General features: G+C 49.6%; 1 protein-coding gene across 1 annotated transcript in view; it reads right to left on the bottom strand.

Annotated features, from left to right (window-relative positions):
• Positions 1 to 5,945: 5,945 nt before the first annotated feature.
• The window catches only part of LOC132383946 (pre-mRNA-processing factor 39-like), a 50,391-nt gene continuing 44,361 nt past the window's right edge, over positions 5,946 to 11,975 (bottom strand). Inside the window, exons 12-14 of the mRNA XM_059955139.1 lie at positions 10,063 to 10,137; positions 7,433 to 7,568; positions 5,946 to 7,010 (exon numbers count right to left, since the gene is read on the bottom strand). Coding sequence (XP_059811122.1) covers positions 6,948 to 7,010; positions 7,433 to 7,568; positions 10,063 to 10,137 — 274 coding nt within the window. The 3' untranslated portion in view covers positions 5,946 to 6,947. The remainder of the gene's footprint in view (positions 7,011 to 7,432; positions 7,569 to 10,062; positions 10,138 to 11,975) is intronic.

The following is an 11,975-nucleotide window of genomic DNA, read 5'->3' as shown; positions in this document are numbered from 1 at the left end:
TCTGGATGTCTCCCCGCCTTCCCACATCCCTCAGGAGGAGTTCTCAACTACCCTGCCTGGCGACTCCACCGTCCTAAAGGGAAGGGGAGAAAAAAAACTTAACGTAGAGGTTTTCTGTGACTATATCCTCGAAGAGCCAAAGCCACAGGACTCACCACCCTGACTCTGCCCACTCAGATGATGGCTGCCACACTTGCCCCTACAGTCAATTCAAAACTCTGGATTGGGGTAGAATGACTCAGAAGCTTTAAAGAGGGTGCAGAGATGATTTACCAGGATTAGACTGTGCCGTACAATCCTACCCTGCCACTGCCCGTGAGGAGTTTGTACCCTGGGACCGTGTGGGTTTCCTCCGGATCAAAGATTTGCATGTGGAATTATGACATTGTAGCCATTAGTGAAACTTGGCTAGAGGAGGGGCAGGACTGGCAGCTCAATGTTCCAGGGTTCTGATGTTTCAGACGTGATAGAGGCAGAGGGATGAAGGGTGGGGGGGGGGGGTGGCTTTGCTAGTCAGGGAAAATGTTACAGCAGTGCTCAGGCAGGACAGATTAGAGGGCTTGTCTACCGAGGCCATATGGGTGGAGCTGAGAAACAGGAAAGGTATGACCACGTTAGTGGGGTTGTATTATAGACCACTCAATAGTCAGCGAGAATTGGAGGAGCAAATCTGCAGAGAGATAACAGATAACTGCATGAGACAGGAAGTTGTGATAGTAGGGGATTTTAATTTTCCATGTATTGATTGAGACTCCCATACTGTTAAAGGTCTAGATGGGTTCAAGTTTGTAAAATGTATTCACGAAAGTTTTCTAAATCAATATATAGAGGTACCGACTAGAGATAATGGAATATTAAATTTCCTATTCTGAAATGAGTTAGGACAGGTGACGGAAGTGTGTGTAGGGGAAACTTTGGTTCCAGTGATCATAACACCATTAGTTTCAAGTTGATCATGGATAAAGATAGATCTGGGTGGAGGTTCTAAACTGGAAAAAGGCCAAATTTGAAGAAGTGAGAAAGGATCTAAAAAGTGTGGATTGGGACAGGTTGTTCTCTGGCAAGGATGTGATTGGTAAGTGGGAGGCCTTCAAAGGAAAAATTTTGAGAGTGCAGAGTTTAAATGTTCCTGTCAGGATTAAAGGCAAAGTGTATAAGAATAAGGAACCTTGGTTCTCAAGGGATATTGGAACTCTGATAAAGAAGAAGAGAGATGTATGACATGTATAGGAAACGGAGCAAATAAGGTACTTGAGCATAAAAAGTGCAAAAAAAAACTTAAGAAATCAGGAGGGCCAGAAGACATGAGGTAGGTTTGGCAGTCAAGGTGAAGGATAATCCAAAGAGCTTCTACAGATATATTAAGAGCAAAAGGATAGTGAGGGATAAAATTGATCCTCTTGAACTTCAAAGTGGTCGGCTATATATGGAACCAAAAGAAATGGGGGAGATCTTAAATGGGTTTTTTTTGCATCTGTAATTATTAAGGAAACTGGCATGGAGTCAATGGAAATAAGGCAAACAAGTAGTGAGGTCATGGAACCTATACAGATTGAAGAGGAGGAGGTGCTTGCTACCTTTTGGCAAATCAGACCAGATAAATCCCCAGAACCTGACGGTATTCCCTCGGACCTTGAAGGAGACTAGTGTTGAAATTGCAGGGGCCCTGGCAGATATATTTAAAATGTTGGTATCTACGGGTGAGGTGCCGGAGGATTGGAGGATAGCTCATGTTGTTCCGTTGTTTAAAAAAGGCTCTAAAAGTAATCCAGGAAATAATCTGGTAAATTTGACATCAGTAGTAGGTAAATTATTGGAAGGAGTACTAAGAGATAGGATCTACAAGTATTTAGAAAGACAGTGACTTATTAGGGAGAGTCAACGTGGCTTTGTGCATGCTAAGTCATGTTTAACAAATCTATTAGAGTTTTTCGAGGAGGTTACAAGGAAAGATTGGATGAAGGGAAGGCAGTGGATGTTGTCTATATGGACTTCAGTAAGGCCTTTGACAAGGTCCCACATGGGAGGTTAGTCAGGAAGATTTAGTCGCTAGGTATACATGGTGAGGTAGTAAATTGGATTAGATATTGGCTCAATGGGAGAAGCCAGAGAGTGGTAGTGGAGGATTGCTTCTCTGAGTGGAGGCCTGTGACTAGTGGTGTGCCACAGGGATCAGTGCTGGGTCCATTATTATGTGTAATCTATATGAATGATCTGGATGATAATGTGGTAAATTGGATCCGCAAATTTGCCAATGATACAAAGATTGGAGGTGTAGTGGACAGTGAGGAAGGTTTTCAAAGCTTGCAGAGGGATCTGGACCAGCTGGAAAAATGGCAGATGGAGTTTAATACAGACAAGTGTGAGGTATTGCACTTTGGAAGGAAAAACCAAGGTAGAACATACAAGGTAAATGGTAGGGCACTGAGGAGTGCAGAACAGAGGGAACTAGGAATGCAGACACAAAATACCATAAAAGTGGCATCACAGGCAGATAGGGTAGTAAAGAGAGCTTTTGGTACATTGGCCTTTATAAATCAAAGTATTGAGTCTAAGAGTTGGAATGTAATGGTGAGGTTGTATAAGACATTGGTGAGACCGAATTTGGAGTATTGTGTGCAGTTTTGGTCACCTAATTACAGGAAGGATATTAATAAGGTTGAAAGAGTGCAGAGAAGGTTTACAAGGATGTTGCCGGGACTTGAGAAACTGAGTTACAGAGAAAGGTTGAATAGGTTAGGACTTTATTCCCTGGAGCGTAGGAGAATGAGGGGTGATTTGATAGAGGTGTATAAAATTATGATGGGTATAGATAGAGTGAATGCAAGCAGGCTTTTTCCACTGAGGCCAGGGGAGAAAAAAACCAGAGGACATGGGTTAAGGGTGAAGGGGGAAAAGTTTAAAGGGAACATTACGGGGGGGGGGGCTTCCTCACACAGAGAGAAGTGGGAGTGTGGAATGAGCTGCCAGATGAAGTGGTGAATGCGGGCTCACTTTTAACATTTAAGAAAAACTTGGATAGGTACATGGATGAGAGGGGTATGGAGGGATATGGGCCAGGTGCGGGTCAGTGGGACTAGGCAGAAAAATGGTTCGGCACAGTCAAGAAGGGCCAAAAGGCCTGTTTCTGTGCTGTAATGTTCTATGGAGTCACGTAGGGAGCGATTCCTGCGGAACGCAGAAAATGAGTTGTGAATTGGGGGGGGGGGGGGTAGAGGTGAGAGAAGAAAGGACATGCTTGGTGCTAGGATCCCACTGGAGATGGCAGAAGTTACAGAGGTGTGCTGGTGGGGTGGGAGCAGATGTGTGCGAAATGGAGATGTGGTTAAGGGCACATCTCTTGGTGGAGGAAGGGAAGCCCCTTTCTTTGAAAAAGGAGGACATCTCCTTCGTTCTGGAATGAAAAGCCTCATCCTGAGAGCAGATGCAGCGGAGATGGAGAACCTGGGAGAAGTGGGTGGCATTTTTACAAGAAACAGGGTTGAAGACAGTGCAGATGGTGGAAGAAATGAACACTTTTCGATCACCCTTGAGTCTGCCTCAACCAGCAACCCTGACAGTGCGTTCCAGACACTTACTCCTCTCTTTGTAGGGGGAAACCCGACCTGACATCACCCCTAAATGTTCCTTTAGTTGGTCACATGGGCAAAGGGCCTGTTATCGTTCTTTCGTGAAATACACAAATGCGAGTTGTTTTCTCTGGAGGGGCAGGGCAGAGGGGAGATCTGAGAGTAATTTATTAGTGTGATCGAGAGCCGGCATCTTTTTCCCAGGGTAAGCAATGTCTACCACTAGAATCCACGCATTTACGGCGAGAGGTGGAAGGTGGTGGGTCCCAAAACGCGCTGTCGGGGGGGGGGGGGGCGGTGGCGGTAGATACGACAGGCGAGTCGGTACAGAGAATGGAGGGATACGGACATTGTGTCAGCAGAGGGGATTAGTTCAGTCAGGAATTTACGAGTTGGGAAAAACTTTGTTCCTGCTTCCGCAGATACCCCCGTCTAGTCTGCTCACTGTCAGAAGGTACAGGCCACGCCTCACTGTACCTACAGCACGAGCTTTCAGTCAACAAGCTGTTTGTCACCACCGGGCAAGTTGACACAGATCCAGTCCCAAGTTGCCACACAGATTGAAATTAATGCAGACAAATGAGAGGTTCTGCAGTCTGGGAGGACAAACCAGGGTAGATCTTACACTGTGAACAGGCACTGAGGAGTGTGGTAGGACAGAGGGAACTGGGAATACAGGTCCATAATTCATTGAGAGTGGTGTCACAGGTGGATAGAGTCGTAAAGAAAGCTTTCTAGCACATTGGCCTTCGTAAATCAGAGTTCTGATGTTATGTAAGACACTGGTGAGGCCTAATTTGGAGTATTGTGTGCAGTTTTGGTCACCGACCTACAGGAAAGATGTCAAAAAGATTTTAAGAGTGCAGAGAAAATTTACAGGGATGTTGCCGGGTCTGGAGGACCTGAATTATAGGGAAAGATTGGACAGGTTAGGACTCTATTCCCTAGAGTGCAAATGATTGAGGGGAGATTTGACAGAGGTATACAAAATTATGAGGGGTATAGATAGGGTAAATGCAAGCAGGCTTTTTCCACTGAGGTTGGGTGGGACTACACCCAGATGTCATGGGTTAAGGGTGAAAGGTGAAAAGTTCAAGAGGAACACGAGGAGAAACTTCTTCACTCAGAGGGCGGTGAGGGTGTGGAACGAGCTGCCAGCTCAAGTGGTGAATGATTTCAACGTTTAAGAGAAGTTTGGCCAGGTCCACGGATGGGAGGGGTGTGAAGGGCTGTGGTCCTGGTGCAGGGTGATGGCCCACAATGCTGTGCTCACCTTTTAACCTACCCTCAATCTAACCCTCCCCTCCTACGCAGCCCTCCATTTTTCTGCTGAACTAAGAGTCTCTCACATGTTCTCTGCCACCACCCCATAGCAGGACGTTCCACTCTCTGTGTAAATAACTTACCTCTGGCATCCCACATACTCCCCTCGTATCAGCCATTTCCGCTCTGGGGGAACAGTCTCTGTCCACTCGATCTGTGCATCTTATCACCTTGTATGCCTCTATCAGGTCACTCCTCACCCTCCGTAGGTCCAAAGACAAAAATCCTCGCTCACTCAACCTTTTCTCATTACGGCCCGACAGACAGGGCCAGTCAAAGGTTTCCTGTGGGGCAGCGAGCGAAGGCAGCACATCAGCGGCTGTATTCCACTCCGCGTCTGAGGAGCTTCGGCCCGTCACCGAAGGTGACAGGATTCCTTCCGGCACATGGTGAGAGCATTGTAACTGGTTTCCTCACCGGCACGGAGGGGCACCGCACAGAGTCAATAAAAGCTGCCGAGGCTTGTAAACTCAGCCGCTCCATCGCGGCCCAGCCCGCCTCACCATCGCGGACATCTTCAATAGAGGCATCCATTGTCGAGGACCCCCATCACCCGGGGCAAGCCCCCTTCTCACTGTCACCATGGGGGAGGAGGTAGAGCAGCCTGAAGACACACACTCAATGATTCAGGAACAGCTTCTTCCCCTCTGCCGTCTGATCTCTGAATGGACATTGAACCCATAAACACCACCTACCTTTTTGTTTTAAAATGCAAGAGATTCTGCAGACACTGGAAATTCAACACCATGCACACAAAATGCTGGAGGAACTCAGCAGGTCAGGCAGAAAGGAACAAGCGGTCGGCGAGACCCTTCATCAGGGCTTTCCCACGTTCGCTGCCTGACCTGCTGAGTTCCTCACCTCTTCAAATCTTTTCACAGTACATATTTAAATTTTTACCTAATTATTACAATTTATAGTATATTTCACCTAAAACGACAGATTTCAGCGATTCTGACACCACGGTCACCAAACAGAAATCACACCACTTCAGGAACACACTCGGACAACTTTAAGGATGGCCCTGGGTGTGGTGAGAATGGCTTCTCTATATTTATAGTCTAATTTTTTTTTTATTTACAGTCTGTTCAAAAACCAAATATGGAACATTACATTCGTTTAAAAAATAAACGTCAACGCGAAAGAAAAACAGTTCTTCCCCAGCAAGAGTCTGTACAGAAAGTAACAGGGTGGAGTTGAGTAGTTTGGTATCTGCTGCCAGTATGCATGGCACGGATGCCTCGATAGACCCGTGCGCTAACCGTGGACTGAGAGCTATGCCGTCTCCCTGTGTTGGAGCGGGATGAGTGCTGGGTGCACGGTGACGAGGCAAAGGGGTTCCGGGCTCCTGTGCAGGCGAGATGAGGACCCCGAGGCTCCTGTGAGGGCAGGGGCCAGTGCGGAACACAGACATCGTCTGCCTATGGTGCTGGTGACGGTGGGGACCACGTCTCTTCCCCGGGAGGGACAAAAGGGACAAATTGTGCTTCACCGGTGTAGGAAATTCCTGTGCTGATGCGTCGGCCCGATGCAACCCCCTCACGCAAAGAGTAACTGGGAGTCTCGGGCGCCGTCCCGGTCAGGGCTGGAAACGATCCGGGAGCGGGCTTGAGCGGAGGACGGGGGCAAATTCAGTTCCAGTGGCCCAGGGTCCCTGAAGCTCTCGCAGGCTGAACCTTGCCAGCCCCTCAAACCACAACGGTCCCAAAAAAACTGCGGAGCACTGCCATGTTGGGAATCCACAGGGGGTGGGGTGTTTCTATTTGCTAGAACGTGGAGGGAGAAGGCGCTCCAGGTACAGGGAGGGCAACAGGTCCCAGGCTCTTCCAGAATTTCACATTTCTTCACACCCCCCCCCCCCGGGATTTCATTCCACCGGAGGCAGCCCAAACACCCGGCAGGCGGCAGTCCGATCTGGCCGCGTCTCGGCGCTCGTCAGGAGCAGGGCGATGGTGTTCCGATGGACGAGTTCGGAAACGGTGAAGGGGTTGGGAGGGGAGGGGAGGGGTGAGGGAAACGAGCCCCTTGGTTTCCGTCTGTACAATTTGCATTCCTTCAGCTGTGTGGGTAGTACTGATTGTAGTTCCACGGGGTCTGGTAGCCGTAAGATGCGTAGGGCTGGAAGGGAGGAGAGAAACAAAGGGTCAGAGTGGCAGCGTGTCGCTGGTTCTCTGCCCCTGCCTACACCACCCTTTCAGATCGGCCGCAAGACAAACAGCGAGTGTGCCCGCGGAGGGCTCACTTGCTCGCTCTCTCTCCCGGGCGCGAACTCGCCAGTGCGCCCGCGTCCCATCTACCGCGCAGCGAATCGACTGGGCTCGCTCGCTCTCTCTCTCTCTCTCTCCTGGGCGCAGACTCACCAGTGTGCCCGCGTCCCATCTACCGTGCGGAGGGCTCGCTCTCTCTCCCGGGCGCAGACTTGCCAGTGCGCGCGCTTTCCGTCCGCTGCTCCTGCGTGCACTCTGGCTAACCCGTGCGCTGGGGTTTGGGAGGGAACAAGGGACCCCAGGACACGCGCGAGCATGCAGCCCCCGCCGTACCTGGTACCACGCGCTGTAGCTGTACGCTGCCTGGCTGCCGACGGCGTCTCCGCTGGTCAGGGCGGCAGCACTGGTGGCGGCCACCGTGGGCGTGCCGTCCTCCGCCCGTGTCCGCTTCTCGTCCGGCTCCTCCGTGCTGCAAGGTCGGGGGCGACAACAAGACGGTCAGAACAAACACGCGGTGGGGAGCGGGACGCCTCCCCCGGGAGGGAATGACCCCAACCCCTAGCTCTCTGCCTCACCCCTCAGAAGGGTTAGATGGCTCTTGGAGTTGGCTAAAGGGCTAGTACAGCATCGCGGGCCAAAGGGCCTGTGCTGTGCTATTTTCATCATTTCAGGGCGTTCCAGGAGAAGGTAACGTCCAAACAGACTTGCGGGTCTTTTGGAGATCATGAATCTGCTGAGAGAGTTGTGTGAACCAAGAGGTCGTCAACTAACTGCGATTCATGAATAGTTAGTGTGCCAAGTTATCGGTGTGGTTTAATTGGTACAGGTGCCCCCCCCCCTTACAAAGGTACAGCGTTTCTGTGAAACTTTTCTTAAGCCGAAATGGTGTAAAGCAAAGAACCATTAATTTATATGGGAAAAATTATCTTAAAAGCGAAAATCCTCTATGTAATGCTGTTACGCCCGTGGCCCCCTCCTTTTTCAGGATCGCTATTGATTCGGGTCAGGAGACCCAGGAAATGAGAGAGAGACACGCAGATTCCTCAATGTTTGGAATGTGTCCTGGGCCTCCGAGAGACAAAGCCACGGATAACGGCCATTGTCTCTTGGAGACAGAATTGTGTATTGAGTGCTGTATGATTCATCGAAGCCCCCAGGCAATGAACCAAGGGGGGTTGGTTGGGGGATGGCATCATCCCAACCTGACTGACATCTGAGACCCTGTGAGTCAGGATAAAAGAGGGTCTGGGGAACAGCCCCTCAGGACGCATCAGAAGAAATGCTAGAACTCCTGTAACAGCGTAATAGCGAAAGCCGGTGGAAAAGCCCACGTGCGTCCTTTTCCATTTGCCTCGGAATTGGTGGGCCTTTACCACAGAAGCACGGCTTTAGCCAACAACAAAGGGGAAATCAGCCCCCAATGACTCTCGAAGAATTGACATCATATAAGGAATGGGCAAGTTAAACCTCCGTCTTTCTCTCCAACCAAAAGCTGCAGCTTGAATGAACTTGAGTGACTTTTATATTTCCATCGGACAATACATTATCCCCTAGACAATGATAGAGCTATTTCTTATTGATATTATACCCGCGCTTTTAGATTTAGTATTGACGACGTATATTATCTGTACGTTTGCATCGATGTTATTTTTGTGTATTTTTATCAATAAACACTGTTAAAAATAGTACCATCAGACTTCAACGGACCTCTCTATCCTTGCTGGTAAGTGACCCAGTTACGGGGTACGTAACAATGCAAAAACAGGTTACTAATGTACATAGAACATAGAATAGTACAGCACATTACAGGCCCTTCGGCCCACAATGTTGTGCTGACCCTCAAACCCTGCCTCCCATATAACCCCCCCCACCTTAAATTCCTCCATATACCTGTCTGGTAGTCTCTTAAACTTCACTAGTGTGTCTGCCTCCACAACTGACTCAGGCAGTGCATTCCACGCACCAACCACTCTCTGAGTGAAAAACCTTCCTCTAATATCCCCCTTGAACTTCCCTCCCCTTACCTTAAAGCCATGTCCTCTTGTATTGAGCAGTGGTGTCCTGGGGAACAGGCGCTGGCTATCCACTCTACCTATTCCTCTTAATATCTTGCTCACCTCTATCATGTCTCCTCTCATCCTCCTTCTCTCCAAAGAGTAAAGCCCTAGCTCCCTTAATCTCTGATCATAATGCATACTCTCTAAACCAGGCAGCATCCTGGTAAATCTCCTCTGTTCCCTTTCCAATGCTTCCACATCCTTCCTATAGTGAGGCGACCAGAACTGGACACAGTACTCCAAGTGTGGCCTAACTAGAGTTTTATAGAGCCGCATCATTACATCGCGTCTCTTAAATCCCTCGACTTATGAAAGCTAACAGCCCATAAGCTTTCTTAGCTACCCTATCTACCTGTGAGGCAACTTTCAGGGATCTGTGGACATGTAGGTCTTTTGTAAAAGCGGAGGACTCCTGTAACAGTTTAACCACAGGGCAGTGGGGACTCCCTCTGATAAAGCACACAGGCTGATCCCCAAGTTTTCCTGGCTCCCCCGACAACCAGTGACCGACTTGGCAGGCATGCCACCCTCACCCAGAGTTTCCTGGGTGGTCACTGACAGCCGCGGGACAGCGGGCGTCCCCCAGGCGGGTTAGCCACGGGACGGCAGGTGTCCCCGGGCGGGTTAGCCACGTGACGGCGGGCATTCACCGGGCCGGTGGGCGTCCCCGGGCGGGTTAGCCGCGGGACAGCGGGCATCCCCCGGGTGGGTTAGCCGCGGGACGGCGGGCATTCCCCGGGCCGGTTAGCCGCGGGACAGTGGGCGTCCCCCGGGTGGGTTAGCTGGAAGCTGAGCTCTCGCCTCCGCCCTCCCTCCCGCCTGGTCAAGCAGCCCAGCTCCCACCCCGCCGGCAATCGGACGGAGCGAGGGGCAGCGCGGAGGAGAACGCCCGAGCCCTGTACTCACCCGTTCTCCGCTGCCCGCTTCTTGCTAGCGTTCTGCTTGAGGAGCTTCTGGTGTTCGTCGTAGGCTTGGAGCAGGCTGCAACGGCGGGGATGAGGAAGAAAGAAACAGGATAGCATCAGGCAGCCTGACTGGGTCACGAGCCAGTTCTCATGAGTGGATCAGAGGGGGAGAGGGTGAGGAACTTTAAATTCGTCAGTGTTGTCGTATCAGAGGCTCTGTTCCAGCACCAGCTCTTCAGTGAAGCCCCATCAGCCACCCACCACCTTTGAAGTTTGCGCAGACTCCGTCAAACTCAGGGTGCCGAGTATCCAGAATACAGGAACACCAGTGCCCAGGGTGCAGAGATATCGAGGCAGGCACAGGGATGAAAGGAAACTGCAGGGCTATATGGGGGAGGAGGGCTCGGTCGATCTTGGGGCTTTAAGTTCAGTTCTGGCACAGTTTGTAAGGAGTTTATACATGTGTAAGGTGTGTGTGTGCATTGCAGAGATAATTCGAAAGAGGTAAGAGACAGAGACACAGATACAGATAGAAAGATACACACACACACACACACTGAAGGTCAAAAAGAGAGCCTGACATGCAAGCCCCTCCAGCACTTTTTGTGTGTTACTCCACCGAACATTTCATTTTTATACCATGCAATATTGGTTTCATTTTTATACCATGCAATATTGGTTTTTTTTGGGGGGGTAATAAGGGGTGAAGAAAAGCGAATGCTGGAATGGCATCCGGAAACCTCCCCCACCTTCAGAGAGAAGAATGCCAATCTTAAGCACGAGCCATTCCATAGATGCTGGAAACCCAGAGCAACACAGACACAGACAAACACACACACACACAGACGCACACAGACACAGACACACACGCACAGACACAGACACGCGCACACACACACACACACGCACACAGACACAGACGCACACAGACAAAATCGCTGGGGCAACTCAGCAGGCCAGGCAGCGTCTATAGAATAGACCATAAGATACAGGAGTGGAAGTAGGCCATTCGGCCCTCCGAGTCTGCTTCGCCATTCGATCATGGGCTGATCCAATTCTTCCAGTCATCCCCACCCCCCTGTCTTCTCCCCAAACCCCTCGATGCCCTGGCTAATCAAGAACCTATCTATCTCTGCCTTAAATACACACAATGACTTGGCCTCCACAGCCGCTCGTGGCAACAAATTCCACAGATTTACCACTCTCTGACTAAAGTAATTTCTCTGCAGCTCAGTTCTAAAAGGATGACAGTCGTGCCCTCTTGTCCTAGGATTCCCTACCATGGGAAATAACTTAATTATATCTAATCTGTTCAGGCCTTTTAACATTCGGAATGTTTCTGTCAGATCCCATCATTCTCCTGAACTCCAGGGAATACAGCCCAAGAGCTGCCAGACGTTCCTCATACGGTAACCCTTTCATTCCTGGAATCATTCTCGTGAATCTTCTCTGAACCCTCTCCAATGTCAGTATATCCTTTCTAAAATAAGGAGCCCAAAACTGCATACAATACTCTTAAGTGTGGTCTCACGAGTGCCTTATAGAGCCTGTGCTGTCTTTACGACAGTTATTTAGTTTATAATATTTTCGCTTAGTAATTCATTCGATAGTATTTTCTAGTTAGAATTAGAAGTGTTTAAAGTATATTCATTGCATGTAAAATATATCGGCATGCGATGACGTCACATCCGGTTTCGCCGCGTCTTGTGCGAAAGTACCGGTTTGAAATTAGCGCGAGGGTAGGGGCTCTCCACGAGGCACATCTGAGCAGAAGTTGTTTTGCAGGCATGAGAAATCACAGTGAGAGCAACGCTGTAAATTAATAGATAATCGATATGTTGAACTAAGATGTTAATGCCGATCCTGTTAGAAGTAACGACGGTCGATAATGTTTATGCTTTCGTTAGTTAAAGA

The sequence above is a fragment of the Hypanus sabinus genome, chromosome 31 (genome assembly GCF_030144855.1).
Source record: "Hypanus sabinus isolate sHypSab1 chromosome 31, sHypSab1.hap1, whole genome shotgun sequence".
Taxonomy (NCBI): domain Eukaryota; kingdom Metazoa; phylum Chordata; class Chondrichthyes; order Myliobatiformes; family Dasyatidae; genus Hypanus; species Hypanus sabinus.
The sequence above is the reverse complement of the archived record's forward strand: the minus strand, read 5'-3'. Positions and strand labels throughout refer to the sequence as shown.